We start from the raw sequence: 16,506 nt of genomic DNA on the forward strand, positions 1-16,506 counted from the left end.
TTGCAAGAACAGCTCAAATAAGCAAAGAGAAACGACAGTACATCATTACTTTAAGACATGAAGGTGAGTCAATATGGAAAATGTCAAGAACTTTGAAAGTTTCTTTAAGTGCAGTCGCAAAAACCATCAAGCTCTATGTGCTTTGCTGGGGACATTATCTGTGATTTATTTAGAATTCAAGGTACACTTAACCAGCATGGCTACCACAGCATTCTGCAGCGATACGCCATCCCATCTGGTTTGAGCTTAGTCCCACTAGCGTTTGTTTTTCAACAGGACAATGACCCAACACACTACCAAGCTGTGTCAGGGCTATTTGACCAAGAAGGAGAGTGATGTAGTGCTGCATCAGATGACCTGGCTTCCACAATCACATGACCTCAACCCAATTGAGATGGTTTGGGATGAGTTAAACTGCAGAGTGACGGAAAAGCAGCCAATAAGTGCTGAGTATGTGGGAACTCCTTCAAGACTGTTGGAAAAACATTTCTCATGAAGCTGGTTGAGAGAATGTGAAGTGTGCAAAGCTGTCATCAGGGTAAAGGGTGGCTACTTTGAATAATCTAAAATATATTTTTGATTTGTTTAACACCTTTTTTTGGTTACGACATGATTCCATATGTTTCATAGTTTTGATGTCTTCACTATTATTCTACAATGTAGAACATAGTAAATATAAAGAAACCCTTGAAAGAATGTGTCCAAACTTTTGACTGGTACTGTAGGTGATGAGTACCTTCGTCAGAAAATCCCAGGAGTGGTCAGTGCACATCACCTGACCTACATTATAATTGGAAGGAAGGAGAAAAGCCTGTCTATTGTTTGAGGAGACCACCTGAATATGGGAAGCTTGGATATGTGAGGTATGCAATGAGAGCTTTTATGTCCAAACCATTACAGTGTGGAAATTTTAAAGGATATGGTCACGAGTCAAATAATTGCAGACTGGAGAAGTAATAATATTGAAGAATCTGTGAATGGAAAATGTTGCAACTGTGGTGGGGTTCATACTCCGGACTTCCTTGAGTGTCCTATTAGGGTGAAGGAGGTTGATCAGGGCTGCGCAGTGGATCTCTTATGTGGAGGCGGTGAAGAGTCGAAAGGGAAAGAGGCAAGTGTTGAAGATATGGCGGTGGATGCATTGCAGCCAGTTGATGGTGTTAAGTTGTCAAGTCAATCGGGTGATCTGGATACATTCAGGTGGATTTAAAGCCACGGTGATTAATTGTACAGCACAAGTGTCTGAGAAGTCAATGAAGCTGGATATCATATCTGCAGCAGATACGTTTTTTGGGTCTCCAAGACTTCATACCCTCACAGGAGGGTGAGGCTTTGTTGGGATCTGACTAAAATAAGGTTTTTACAGAAAAGCAGGTCAATTTTGTTTGGTTAATTTATTTGTATGGTAGTTAGTGTGATATTTCAATTTGACCCAAATGTTTTCTCTATTTTTGGGATCCGTATTACCCCCGGCACAGTAGGTGTCAGAAAGCACATTTTAATTGTTGCGAACCCCGTTATATACCATAGAAGAAAAGAACGCCCACTGCATAAAGTGCACGAGTGCAATAACTAAATTCACGCTTGCAATCCTTCTAAAGAACACCGTTTTTAGAAACTTTGGAAAAGGTTAAAGTATACAAAATGAAGTCCACTCTGTTACATTTCTGTTTCCAAAGTGTAATTCTGTATGACATTAAATGTTTCATCGATGAGAGAAATGTACAAAATGTCGGCCAAACCCATCTTTTCCCACTACCGACCAATGGGCTTTCTCTAATAACCATATTTGGTAGTGAGTGGAACCGCCGACCGGATGCTTTACATTTACACATCCGGTTCTATTGTTCTATCTGTGATTTTACTGTGGTGACCTCTTTGTTGCCTATCTACCCTGAACCTCTGTTTTCCACCCCTGCTTGCGATCAGAGATGCCGGGGTTGGATTCATCGCCTAGTGGGTGTAGTATTTCAACATAATATGAAACGGTAACATAGCTAGCTAACGGTTAGCTAATAGCAATGTAACGACGTTAAACACAGCCAAGCCAAAGGTTTCCCCGTTTATCTGTTGTCAACTGCTAACGTTACTATTTTTGTAGTTGATATGAATACTTTCCATAGGAAACAGTGTTAACTGACTTTGCGATGTGCATAAATAATCGAATCCAACAAAATAATAAATGCAAATCGTATATAATATGTATGTATGTATATGTGAAGGATCCAACTAATGAATACATGGGAAGATACCCAATAGCTAGGTAACGGTAGTTCACTGACTTGGCTAAGTAGCTAATGGGCTAGCCATTTTCTTTATTTTTCTACTTACTAATCAATTTCTGTGGTTTTTAGGCGTTGACAAAACTGTGGAAAACATTGGAAGACTCCCACCAGATTTATTGGCAGAAACAGTAAGGACATCCTGTATCTGTCATTTCTCTTGGCATTAATTGAGAAAGATGAGACGCTTGAAATAGTACCACGTATTTTTCAGCAGTACTGATTGGAGTGATAGGCCAATCCAGAGCCATATACACTGAGAATACCAATCCTTTTTAAAAACACCTTTCTGGTATTGAGTTGCCCTCAGAACAGCCTCAATTCGTCAGGGACTCCACCAGTTATCAAAAGCGTCCCACAGGGATGCCGTTGATTCCAATGCTTCCCACAGGGATGCCGTTGATTCCAATGCTTCCCACAGGGATGCCGTTGATTCCAATGCTTCCCACAGGGATTCCGTTGATTCCAATGCTTCCCACAGGGATTCCGTTGATTCCAATGCTTCCCACAGGGATGCCGTTGATTCCAATGCTTCCCACAGGGATTCCGTTGATTCCAATGCTTCCCACAGGGATTCCGTTGATTCCAATGCTTCCCACAGGGATGCCGTTGATTCCAATGCTTCCCACAGGGATGCCGTTGATTCCAATGCTTCCCACAGGGATTCCGTTGATTCCAATGCTTCCCACAGGGATGCCGTTGATTCCAATGCTTCCCACAGGGATGCCGTTGATTCCAATGCTTCCCACAGGGATTTTGAGTGATGGATCATTCTTGATGCAACTGCTGCACATTAAAAAAACCTGCAGCGTTGCAGTTCTTGACACAAACTGATGCAGCTGGAACATACTATCATACCCTGTTCAAAGGAACTTACATTTTTTTGCCTTACCCATTCACCCTCTGAATGGCAAACATACACAATCCATGTCTCAAGGCTTAGAAATCCTTCTTTAACCTGTCTCCTCCCTTTCGTCTACACTGATTTGAAGGGGAATTCATAAGTGACATCAATACGGGATCATAGGTTTTACCTGGTCAGTCTGTCATGTCATGCTGGTGTTCTTAATGTTTTGTATACTCAGAGTTAGGCCAGGCCACCATGTACGCGCCCATATAGAACTTAATTCTCGAAATGTTGGCGACGTAATAACACGAGAGCAACTCTGACAGGAGACAGGGTCAAGGCTAGAAGGGTTTCCAGATTTTGTCAAATTAATATCAAAAGTTTATATTTTGTGTTTTAGCTAAACCTTTTCCAAACCTTAACCAAACTCCTAACCTGCTACTAAAAGTAAAATCTGATGTAAATTTGACAAACTGGATCCCTTCTATGAAATGACCCGCTGTAAACAAGCAAAACAGAGCAGTGAATTCAAGACGTTTTTATTGATTAGCATTCGGGATAATGGGTATCCAAGTCTTTAATGTGTTGTAGTGTCACTGGAATTCTTCATAGGTTGAAGAACAGAAACAGAACAACACAGAAGGATTAATTATCACTTAACAACGGCTATGGAGGATAAATTGTCACTCTCAGAACGTTCAACCGCATTGGCATAACTCCTCTCTCACACACACACACACATATATATATATACATACACAGTTGAAGTCAGAAGTTTACATTCATCTTAGCCAAATACATTTAAACTCAGTTTTTCACAATTCCTGAGATTTTATCCTTGTAAAAATTCCCTGTCTTAGGTCAGATAAGATCACCACTTTATTTTATGAATGTGAAATGTCAGAATAATAGTAGAGAGTGATTTATTTCAGCTTTTATTTCTTTCATCACATTCCCAGTGGGTCAGAAGTTTACATATACTCAATTAGTATGCCCTGGCATTCATTCATCAATTCACGTGTGCCTTTATTTATCTATTTATATGTGCATGCTTTTATTTCAAATGATGACCGGTTTGGTCTATACATCTATACTGGCACCGACTACACTTGTTCAGCTGCATCACCATTGACAGAAACAAATAAAAAACATTTGGACCAAATATCCCAATAGTGGTCGGTAGACCATAGTCATATGTATTAGAGTGCATCGATACAGCGACCGACCAGTCACAGTCGGATGTATTGAAATACAATACTTTTGTATTAGAGAGTGCATCGATGCAGCAGTCATCAGTCACCATTTCAGGAGCTGTTGTTATTGAGGATGTGGTTCTGATAATCTCCTCATGCAGTGTCAGCAGATTCTGAGTCATCTCCAAGGACAGGTCAGGGGAGTGGATTCCGCTGAAATCTCTGATGTAAGTCAACACATTTCCACTGTCCTTTCTCTCCCTAAACTTAACCATATTTACATGATCTGATGTTGTGACATGTTTTATTCCTTTTTCTGTACAGAAGTTTCAAAGAGCTGGGATCCGACTTGACCAAGAGGCTCTACAGGAGGTTGTCCAATTTCTCTTCTTAACGTTCAGGTATTGTAGCTGTTTGTGATCCGCAACCACAAAATAATATATATATATCCAGCGTTCAGCACATGGATTTTGTTTGCTCCCCTTTGGGATAGATCAGGAACCAGTGGTGGGGTAGTGGCTTCAGGGCCATGGCTATGATTTGTTACTAAAGTCATTGGTTTTATGTATTTGGAGAGTCATAAGGATATTCCATGGTGGGTGAGTTGTGGGTTTAAATGCATTTGGAAAGTATAGAGACCCCTTGACTTTTACACATTTTTGTTACGTTACAGCTATATTTTATAATTGATGAGGAAATGTAATTTTTATCTGTCGACACACAATTTCCCATAATGACTAAGCGGGAACAGATTTTTATCATTATTTTGCAAATGTATTTAAAAAATAATAAAATAAACATTTACATAAGTTTTCAGACCCTTTGCTATGAGACTCGAAATTGAGCTCTGGTGCATCCTGTTTCCATTGATAATCCTTGATGTTTCTACAACTTGATTGGAGTCCACCTGTGGTAAATTCAGTTGATTGGACATAATTTGGAAATGCACACACCTGTCTATATAAGGGCCCATGGTTGACAGGGCATGTCAGAGCAAAAACCAAGCGATGTGGTCGAAGAAATTGTCTGTAGAGCACCGAGACAGGATTGTGTCGAGGCACAGATTTGGGGAAGGGTACCACAACATTTCTGCAGCATTGAAGGTCCCTCAAGAACCCAGTGGCCTCTATCATTCTTAAATGGAAGAAGTTTGGGACCACCAAGACCCTTCCTAGAGCTGGCCTCCTGGCCAAACTGAGCAATCGGGGTAGAAGGGCCTTGGTCAGGGAGGTGACCTAGAACCCTATGGTCACTCTGACAGAGATCCAGAGTTCCTCTGTGGAGATGGTAGAACCTTCCAGAAGGACAACCATCTCTGCAGCACTCCACCATTCAGGCCATTATGGTAGAGTGGCCAGACGGAAGCCACTTCTCAGTAAAAGGCACATGACAGCCCGCTTGGAGTTTGCCAAAAGGACTCTCAGACCGTGAGAAACAAGATTCTCCTATCTGATGAAACCAAGATTGAACTCTTTGGCCTAAATGCCAAGTGTCACGTCTGGAGGAAACCTGGCACCATACCTGCTGTGAAGCATGGTTGTGGGAGCATCATGCTGTGACGATGTTTTTCAGGGACTGGGAGATTAGTCAGGATCAAGGGAAAGCTGAACGTAGCAAAGTACAGAGATCCTTGATGAAAACGTTCACCTTCCAACAGGACAATGACCCTAAGCACACAGCCAAGACAACACAGGAGTGGCTTCGGGACAAGTCTCTAAATGTCCTTGTGGCCCAGCCAAAGCCCAGACTTGAACCCGTTCGAACATCTCTGGAGAGACTTGAAAATAGCTTTGCAGCGACGCTCCCCATCTAACTTGACAGAGCTTGAGAAGAATGGGAGAAGCTCCCCAAATACAGGTATGCCAAGCTTGTAGTCATACCCAAGAAGACTGAAGTTTATAATCGCTGCCAAAGTACTGAAAGGTTCTGACTACTTTATGTTAATGTGATATTTCAGTAAATTTTTTCTAAATGTGCAAAATTTTCTATAAACCTATTTTTTATTTGTCATTAGGGGGTATCGTGTGTAGATTTCTGAGAATTTTAGAATGAGGCTGTAACGTAACAAAATGGGGAAGGGGTCCAAATGCACTGTATATGTTGACTGGGTTCAGACGTCTGTGTTAAATAAACACGTGTTATATTTTTAACAGGTCGACTGAAAAGAACAACCTCTCTGCTGATGTACTGGTAGCTAGGCTGGGAGAGGGCAGCAGTAAGTGGTCCAAAGTTGCCCTTCAGGTGCTCCATCGGCTATGGAGTGATCAGGGTGCCCTAGTCAACACGCACCAAGAGTCCCAAGCCATGCTTAGCATCGGACAGGTAGGCTTACACCCGGCTACTGGAGCCCACCAAAACAAATGGATTCTTCTCTTGCCTAATTCCAGGTCAACTCCTTGCTCCTTAGCCTGGTCCCATATCTATCTTTGCTGTATAGCCAAGTCCTATGGACCACCAGGCTAGCTCCTACGCCATAGGTACTTGTGTATATTTGAAATGGTTGGATATGGTTTAGAAATTATAGAGGGCAAGGTGTAACAAGGAAGTCTGCAGCACTTGAAGTTGCCAGAAGTTATGGAATTGGGTACTGGATTCTCCTAATTAAAGGATGGGGAATTGTACCCACAAAGGGCAAGTGCAGGCTTTTGCCCCAGACAAAGCTACAGTATAATACACCTAATTCAGCTTATCAACCAATCATAGTCTTCCACAAGACTGAAGCCACTTTCCAGAGCGTCTGCAAGGCAGTCACACTGCACAAATTGATCAATGATTGAATGCCGTGTTATCTACCGTGTGTCCTTATTTAAAAGTTGCATCATATCATTGTTGCCATTAATACTAGTTTGACCACCAGCAGGAATTTTTGTTGGCATCTTATCAAGCTTGTTAGCGCTTGCTTACTTTTCCACATAATCCTACAGCGGTCCATGCTGGCCAAACGTTTTGATTGCTATACCCTATCCGAAAGAGCATACTCCAAGGTTTTTAATGAACCTTGTTTTGCCAAACAACACAGTGTTTTACAGATGGTCTCCCTTCCAAAATGTTTTCCTAGAATAACCATGGAGCTCCATGCCCACTGATGATAGTCCCCAAATCGATATTTGCTAATGATCATTTTATTGGATTCTGTTATATTCCGTCATTCATTGTTGTAAAGGTCTGGGGAATATAAGCATGTGATGTCTGCTAAATTAACAAAACATGCTGTTCTGTTATTTTGAAATAAATTGTCTTAGTACCATGTTTTATATGAACTCAACAAAATGTTAATGGATTTATTTGTGATTGTGTCTATTACATTGATTTATTAGACTGGCGGTTATTGGTAGGCTACTCGATTCCCGGCTATTCTACTGTTAAAATGCATATGGTGCTGCAGACCATGGCGCTTTGAGTAAGAAATGCTAAAAGTTTGTCTTTTATGATATTTATCTCAATGTAAGGCCACTGCTGGAGTGTAAAATACACATATTTACAGAAGTCAGGGACAGGTGGGTTCAAGGTTTTTATTTAAATGACATAGGCCTATAGCTCCCACAGTCCTCTTTACTGTAGGTGTTAAAAAATATACATGTATTTATAAATAACTAGGCAGGTCAGTTAAGAACAAACTCTTATTTACAATGACGGCCTACGCTGGCTAAATCCGGACGACGCTGGGCCAATTTTGCACTGCCCTGTGGGACTCCAAATCCAAATATTGGCTGTACTAGAAACTTTCAAACCTTTTTTTGATAGCACTGACTGAGATTGATTATTATCGTATTTGTTGTGCTGTTTATACTGTTAGAAATGTAGCTTCATTAAATTGATTAACCTGCCAGCTGACTGAAGGACTCCAGTGCGAGAGGGGGTCTGAATACTTTTTAAATATACTGTAAATGCTTTGCCATCTGTAGTTGCAAGTGAGCTGTTGATTTAACCATTGGTGTGCCTGTCTAGCTGGTGGACATGCAGTGGAAGCTGGGCATGGCGGTGAGCTCGGACACCTGTCGCTCTCTCAACTCCCCCCACGTCTCCCTCCTGTTGAAGATCGCAGACACCTCTGGACAGATCTCCCAACGGTCCTTTGAAATGACCATTGCACAATTCCAGGTCAGTTTATTTTTCATCTAAAAGCAATGGATGAGTGATGTTTGAGATGATTGAATGGTTTGCTTATATGTTGCTACTGTACAACCGTCCTTTACTCTAAGTAAAATACCTTAGGCAGTTTACCCCAACACTTTTGGATCCTGCTCGGTTTTTACTCTAAGTAAAATACCTTAGGCAGTTTACCCCAACACTTTTGGATCCTGCTCTGTTGGAAACCAGGCCTGTTGTGTGTGTAAGTGAGAGGGAAACATTGCATCAGAAAAAACATTCTGAACAAATTACGATCTATTCTATTTACTGACTGACTTTTCCTACTCTCTTTGCAGAACTTCTACAGGCAATTCAAGGAGATGGCAGCTGTTTTGGAAACAGTATGATGTTCTGTGACCCAGAAACCCCTCCTTGATGAGAATGCCATGCCCTTATTTACATTATTGGTAATGTTTACGCTCAAAGCATTTTGTGTCCACGAATGCTGAATTCCAGTGGTGTAAAAATACTTTAAAGTATCTGTACTTTACTATTTCAATTTTTACTTCACTACATTCCCAAAGAAAATGATGTACTTTTTACCCTATACATTTTCCCTAACACCCAAGAGTACTCATTTTGAATGCTTCGCACACTTATTAAGAGAACATCACTAGTCATCCCTACTGCCTCTGATCTGGCAGACTCACTAAACACAAATGCTTTGTTTGTTTAAAAGAATTAAAAAAATACAAATGGAGTAAAACCTGCCTCAGTCTACTGAATACCTAACCCTGGGATAGAGTTGTATTTTTCTGTGCGACAATACACCAGAATGGCTTTCCAAGAGATTGCGTGGTCCAGTCTTAAGTCAATCAATGAACCCCAACAAAATTGACTGAGCTCGAGCAATTTTGACAAAACAATGGATATACAGGTTATTGGGCCACCATGAGCCAGAACAGCTTCAATGCGCCTTGGCATAGATTCTGCAAGTGTCTTGATCTCTATTGCAGGGATGAGACATCCATTATTTTCGGTGTTTTGTTGGTAGTGGTGGAAAACATTGGTGTTCATTTGGTTGAGATGTTGTGACTGAGAAGACTGGCGTAATGATTTACATTTGTTTTCATGCTCATCAAACCATCACTCAACTCTGAGGTGTAAATGTTTTAATTTAGGTAAAAAATCAAATACAAATTTCACTTTGAACATGTGGATCAGGTTGTGTAGATTAGTAGGGGGGGGGGAAACAATTGAATCCCTTTTTAGATTTTTGAAAGCTGTGAAAAGGCTGTGTAGTATGGTAAGAACGGGTGTGTGGTCTGGCTAGTCCTCCTAACTTCAGAGTCTGGGGAGGCTGTTTGACGTCGTCACGATGCAACGAAAATGAAGGTGGCTGTGCTTTTACTGTGCTGGTTCTCCTTTCTCACTCAAACACCCACATGGACAGCCCCCTTCCATTACAACTGATGGATTTTCAAATCCAAACTAGAAATAGAGGCTCACTCTATTTCTGAACTAATATTGTACCAACAAGCAAACTCCTGTCCAGAACAGTGGGGTACAACTCTCCCTCGCTGTGTACCATGTGGGCTGCGTCAGCCAGGCTAGTGAGTGTGCACTTGGGAAGAAACAGATCACTCAAGTTGTCTCTTTAATTCCCAAGTGCAGCGTTAACTAACTTATTTCATGGATATACCTGGTGGTGCCTATTATTCTTATTTGTGCCAAATCACCTGTGCTCTTATTCTTTTGAATGATTTTGAAAGCAGCTGTTACTTTTAGTAATGTGTTATGCATTCTTATTGATGTATACATTAAGTATTCCTTTGCCTTTTACTTATTTTTGTTGCACTTTGACCCCAGGGTACTACACCTTTATATCTGTAATGTTGTCTGTCGTTTTCATCACGAATGGACTAAATAACAAGTACAATTTGTTTCATTTGATACAGACAGCCATTTGGTTTTGGGGTCACTTCCATTTCAATTCAGGAGACAAATAGATGTTCTAAACCTAGGCGAGAGTGTGAGCTATTATATGTTGCTGATAACTGTGACCCCTTATGTGTGTGCACCTTGAAAGGTTAGCTTTCAGTATTAGCCAGAAACGGACAGTTCGGGAAAATGCCAGATGGGCTGGTCTATCTTTAGCCCAGTGGGCTTGTCTCAATTGAGGGTTTTGCACTGAATTATTATTTGGCTAATAATGGGGCCTTTTCCTCAATGGAAAAATGGGCAGGTGTGGGGGCCTTCTAGGAAAAACCAAATATGCTGATGGGTTAGAAATGCCCTGGCAGATGTCTGGCTCCAGTATAAAGCTGCCAGGAGGGGTGGAGGTAGTGAAAGGCTCCTGGGGGAGACCTGTTTCTGTTTTGTTTTAAATAAACACCATTAACCAATGTATCACACTTGTCTGGTCTGTGTAAACGTCTAGATCAAACCCCTGGTCTGCCACAGTACGTGTGTGTGTATAGTGCATCTGTTATCGTGTGTATAGTGCATCTGTTATCGTGTGTGTGTGTATAGTGCATCTGTTATCGTGCGTGTGTATGCATGTGTCTGCACCTATGTTTATGTTGCTTCACAGTCCACGCAATTCCATAAGATGTATATTTACCTGCTTTTTAAATCAGATTCTATTGCTTGCATCAGTTACCTGATGTGGAATAGAGTGCTATGTAGTGATGGCTCTATGTAGTACTGTGTGCCTCCCATAGTCTGTTCTGGACTTGGACTGTGTCTTTTACCCTGTTTAATTGGCATATATACCTTATATTAGCCCACCTAAAGCTTTGCTAGGTTTCATGAACAACCCTTTTAATTCAAAAACACTTTAAATAAACTCAGCAAAAAAAGAAATGTCCTCTCTCTGTCAACTATGTTTATTTTCAACAAACTTAATGTGTAAATATTTGTATGAACATAAAATTCAACAACTGAGAAACTGAACACGTTCCCCATAGTCTGTTCTGGACTTGGACTGTGAAGAGACCTCTGGTATGCATGGGTGTCTGAGCTGTGCGCCAGTAGTTTAGACTGTGTGCTAGTCGTTTAAATAGACAGCTCGGTGCTTTCAAAATGTCAATACCTCTCACAAATACAAGTAGTGATGGAGTCCATTCCTCTACTTTGAGCCAGGAAATATTGGCATGCATATTATTAATATTAGCTCTCTGTGTACCTCCAAGGGCCAGCAGTGCTGCCCTGTTCTGAGCCAATTGTAATTTTCCTTAGTCCCTCTTAGTGGCACCTGACCACACGACTGAACAGTAGTCAAGGTGTGACAAAACTAGGGCCTGTAGGACCTGTCTTGTTGACAGTGCTGTCTAGAAGGTAGAAGCTAGGGCCTGTAGGATCTGCATTGTTGATAGTGTTGTTAAGAAGGTAGAAACTAGGGCCTGTAGGACCTGCCTTGTTGATAGTGTTGTTAAGAAGGTAGAAACTAGGGCCTGTAGGACCTGCATTGTTGATAGTGCTTTTAAGAAGGTAGAAACTAGGGCCTGTAGGACCTGCCTTGTTAATAGTGTTGTTAAGAAGGTAGAAACTAGGGCCTGTAGGACCTGCCTTGTTGATAGTGCTTTTAAGAAGGTAGAAACTAGGGCCTGTAGGACCTGCCTTGTTGATAGTGTTGTTAAGAAGGTAGAAACTAGGGCCTGTAGGACCTGCCTTGTTGATAGTGTTGTTAAGAAGGTAGAAACTAGGGCCTGTAGGACCTGCATTGTTGATAGTGTTGTTAAGAAGGTAGAAACTAGGGCCTGTAGGACCTGCCTTGTTGATAGTGTTGTTAAGAAGGTAGAAACTAGGGCCTGTAGGACCTGCCTTGTTGATAGTGTTGTTAAGAAGGTAGAAACTAGGGCCTGTAGGACCTGCATTGTTGATAGTGTTGTTAAGAAGGTAGAAACTAGGGCCTGTAGGACCTGCCTTGTTGATAGTGTTGTTAAGAAGGTAGAAACTAGGGCCTGTAGGACCTGCCTTGTTGATAGTGCTTTTAAGAAGGTAGAAACTAGGGCCTGTAGGACCTGCCTTGTTGATAGTGTTGTTAAGAAGGTAGAAACTAGGGCCTGTAGGACCTGCATTGTTGATAGTGTTGTTAAGAAGGTAGAAACTAGGGCCTGTAGGACCTGCCTTGTTGATAGTGTTGTTAAGAAGGTAGAAACTAAGGCCTGTAGGACCTGCCTTGTTGATAGTGTTGTTAAGAAGGTAGAAACTAGGGCCTGTAGGACCTGCCTTGTTGATAGTGTTGTTAAGAAGGTAGAAACTAGGGCCTGTAGGACCTGCCTTGTTGATAGTGCTTTTAAGAAGGTAGAAACTAGGGCCTGTAGGACCTGCATTGTTGATAGTGTTGTTAAGAAGGTAGAAACTAGGGCCTGTAGGACCTGCCTTGTTGATAGTGTTGTTAAGAAGGTAGAAACTAGGGCCTGTAGGACCTGCCTTGTTGATAGTGTTGTTAAGAAGGTAGAAACTAGGGCCTGTAGGACCTGCCTTGTTGATAGTGTTGTTAAGAAGGTAGAAACTAGGGCCTGTAGGACCTGCCTTGTTGATAGTGTTGTTAAGAAGGTAGAAACTAGGGCCTGTAGGACCTGCCTTGTTGATAGTGTTGTTAAGAAGGTAGAAACTAGGGCCTGTAGGACCTGCCTTGTTGATAGTGTTGTTAAGAAGGTAGAAACTAGGGCCTGTAGGACCTGCCTTGTTGATAGTGTTGTTAAGAAGGTAGAAACTAGGGCCTGTAGGACTTGCATTGTTGATAGTGTTGTTAAGAAGGTAGAAACTAGGGCCTGTAGGACAGCACTGTCAACAAGGCAGGTCCTACAGGTTATGAAATCCAGTTTCAACTGTTCAGAGCTGCCCTTCATAATGTAAAAATAATCCATATTCATGTCCTGGCGTAGTACATTCGGGAGCAGTTTAGTAATGTCATTTACTCGAGCTCTGGGAAAGATCATTGTATTTCCACCAGGAACAGTCACATTTCTTACCATGCAGCTGCCCAAAATCACGGTTGGCGAGAAGGACGAGGAAATCCGCCCACTCCCACGCTTTCAAACAACTTAATAGGAAGGCCTCTTCATTGGAAAGGGAATGCCCCCAGAGTGAAACTCACAACTTCATGCAAATCATACTCAGGAGGGCTTACTCTACCTGACTTCCAGTTGTATTACTGGGTCTCTATCTCAGTTAAAGGCTGTGTTAGTATGACAAATTACAACAAGTTCACCCTCTTGGAGACAGATGAAAAGTGTCTTTTACCCTGTTTAATTGGCATATATACCTTATATTAGCCCACCTAAAGCTTTGCTAGGTTTGTGTCACTGAACAACGGCGGGGTCAAAATCAAAAGAAACAGTATCTGGTGTGGCCACCAGCTGCATTAAGTACTGCAGTGCATCTCCTCCTCATGGACTGCACCAGATTTGCCAGTTCTTGCTGTGAGATGTTACCCCACTCTTCCACCAAGGCACCTGCAAGTTCCCGGACATTTCTGGGGAGAATGGCCCTAGCCCTCACCCTCTGATCCAACAGGTCCCAGACGTGCTCAATGGGATTGAGATTCAGGCTCTTCGCTGGCAATGGCAGAACACTGACATTCCTGTCTTGAAGGAAATCACGAGCAGTATGGCTGGTGGCATTGTCATGCTGGAGGTTATTGCCTGCGATGACCACAAGCTCAGTCCGATGATGCTGTGACACACCGCTCCAGACCATGACGGACCCTCCACCTCCAAATCGGTCCCGCTCCAGTTGTACAGGCCTCGGTGTAACACGCATTCCTTCGATAATAAACGCGAATTCGACCATCACCCCTGGTGAGACAAAACCGCGACCTGTCAGAAAAGCACTTTTTGACATTTCTGTCTGGTTCAGCAAAGGTGGGTTTGTGCCCATAGGCAACTTTGTTGCCGGTGATGTCTGATGAGGACCTGCCTTACAACAGGCCTACAAGCCCTCAGTCCAGCCTCTCTCAGCTTATTGCGGACAGTCTGAGCACTGATGGAGGGATTGTGTATTCCTGGTGTAACTCAGGCAGTTGTTGTTGCCATCCTGTACCTGTCCTGCAGGTGTGATGTTCGGATGTACCGATCCTGTGCAGGTGTTGTTACACGTGGTCTGCCACTGCGAGGACGATCAGCTGTCTGTCCTGTCTCCCTGTATCGCTGTCTTAGGCGTCTCACAGTACGGACATTGCAATTTATTGCCCTGGCCACATCTGCAGTCCTCATGCCTCCTTGCAGCATGCCTAAGGCACGTTCACTCAGATGAGCAGGGACCCTGGGCATCTTTCTTTTGGTGTTTTTCAGTCAGTAGAAAGGCCTCTTTAGTGTCCTAAGCTTTCATAACTGTGACCTTTTATTGCCTTCCGTCTGTAAGCTGTTAGTGTCTTAACGACCGTTCCACAGGTGCATGTTCATTAATTGTTTATGGTTCATTGAACAAGCATGGGAAACAGTGTTTAAACCCTTCACAATGAAGATCTGTCAAGTTATTTGGATTTTTACAAATGATCTTTGAAAGACCGTGTCCTGAAAGGGACGTTTCTTTTTTTTTCTGAGTTTATATTGATTGAAGCCTGTAAACAAACAGACGGGCATATATCTATATATGAACAAACACCTTTTCTATAATAACCCCATCTTACCCAAAGCCCTGAGAGATGGTATTACATTGTATTGGTTCAACAAGGGAATTAAAACATTTGGTAATCTGTATAGAGGCTTGCATGAAGTGCCATGATGACCTTGGTCTTATTTTTGAGGATGAGAAATGGGAAAGCTCTTTTTAGATGCTTTCATTAGCGTCTTTCATTAAACACAAGTGACAAGTTAAAGTTCCCCTGTATGCAGATGACGTCTGTGTATGCTGTTGCGCCCACAGCTTACCAGGCTATTTTTGAGCTTCAAAGACTGACTTACAGAATGTGATGCAGCAAATCGTGCACGTGGTGAACATTTATTATTGCGAGTGCACTTAATCACAGGCAATTCTGCAAATTGCTGGAGGAATACCAGACAGAATACGGCAACTTGATATTTCACAATGAGGTGAGATGGCTGTCTCGTGTTGCAAGCAAGGGGAGAGGAGCCAGAGCTGGATGATCCACAGTGGATATTAAAGCTGAATTTTTCTAACTGACATCACCTACCACCTGAACACGGTGAATCTCCAGCTCCAAGGGAAAGCTAAAACTCCAGGCAAAATGCTGAGTGTGGTCACATCATTTCAAAATAAAGTCACCACACTGTTCATACCTGACAGACAGTTGTTCATTTCCCAAAACGCAGAGCAGTCACCACATCCAACCCAGACATACTGCAACATTTTAGCTATGATGTATTTGTACGTGTGTTGGATGAGTCAAAATTCAAGGATATCATGGAGTTTTTAAATTTCATTGAGAACCTTTCATATGCCAGTGTCATCTCTGACCCCGGTCATCACAGCCCTCTGTCCTGTCCATGCTGGAATAGAGAGTGAGATAGTGTCATCTCTGACCCCGGGCATCACAGCCCTCTGTCCTGTCCGTGTTGGAATAGAGAGTGGGATAGTGTCATCTCTGACCCCAGTCATCACAGCCCTCTGTCCTGTCCGTGCTGGAATAGAGAGTGGGATAGTGTCATCTCTGACCCCAGTCATCACAGCCCTCTGTCCTGTCCCTGCTGGAATAGAGAGTGAGATAGTGTCATCTCTGACCCCGGGCATCACAGCCCTCTGTCCTGTCCATGCTGGAATAGAGAGATAGTAGAGCTGCAATTGACACATTGCACATTGTTACCCCTTCTGGAGCCTTGTCAGACACAGAGTATCCACTTCTGAAGCAGTGTGTGCAAAAGGTGACCTTTTTTTGTCAGCACTTATTAATGTGAAGCAACATTTTCAACAATGAACATTGTGAAACAACAGAGAAACAGACTGACCAATGCACACTTGGATTGCCTCACAAGGATGGCAACAATAGACTATACATTTAAAATGAATTCAGTCAAGGAGCAGAAGAGACATTTTCTGAGGTAACACTTTAATATGGGTCTTATACATGTGATGTAGACTATTTGATGTCTGTATGTATATATTTGTGATGTGCTGTACATCAAATCAATTGCATGTGCTCTAT

General features: G+C 42.3%; 1 protein-coding gene across 1 annotated transcript; it reads left to right on the top strand.

Moving 5' to 3' along the window:
* The first annotated feature begins 1,837 nt into the window (after positions 1–1,837).
* On the top strand, positions 1,838–10,802 carry LOC139380168 (COMM domain containing 6). The gene is made up of 7 exons (XM_071122613.1): positions 1,838–1,956; positions 2,355–2,413; positions 4,484–4,549; positions 4,647–4,723; positions 6,476–6,644; positions 8,271–8,423; positions 8,750–10,802. The coding sequence occupies exons 1-7, from the start codon at positions 1,932–1,934 to the stop codon at positions 8,798–8,800; spliced, it is 600 nt and encodes a 199-aa protein (XP_070978714.1). The 5' UTR covers positions 1,838–1,931; the 3' UTR covers positions 8,801–10,802.
* The last annotated feature ends 5,704 nt before the right edge of the window (positions 10,803–16,506 follow it).

This window comes from Oncorhynchus clarkii, chromosome 22 (assembly GCF_045791955.1).
Source record: "Oncorhynchus clarkii lewisi isolate Uvic-CL-2024 chromosome 22, UVic_Ocla_1.0, whole genome shotgun sequence".
NCBI classification, from domain to species: domain Eukaryota; kingdom Metazoa; phylum Chordata; class Actinopteri; order Salmoniformes; family Salmonidae; genus Oncorhynchus; species Oncorhynchus clarkii.

Excerpts from the sequence above, each read along its gene's own strand:
- LOC139380168 (XM_071122613.1), top strand. The coding sequence starts at position 1,932 with ATGCCGGGGTTGGATTCATCGCCTA. Across the intron at positions 1,957-2,354 it reads GGGGTTGGATTCATCGCCTA|GCGTTGACAAAACTGTGGAA; the intron begins GTGGGTGTAGTA and ends TGTGGTTTTTAG. Across the intron at positions 4,550-4,646 it reads ATTCCGCTGAAATCTCTGAT|AAGTTTCAAAGAGCTGGGAT; the intron begins GTAAGTCAACAC and ends TTTTCTGTACAG.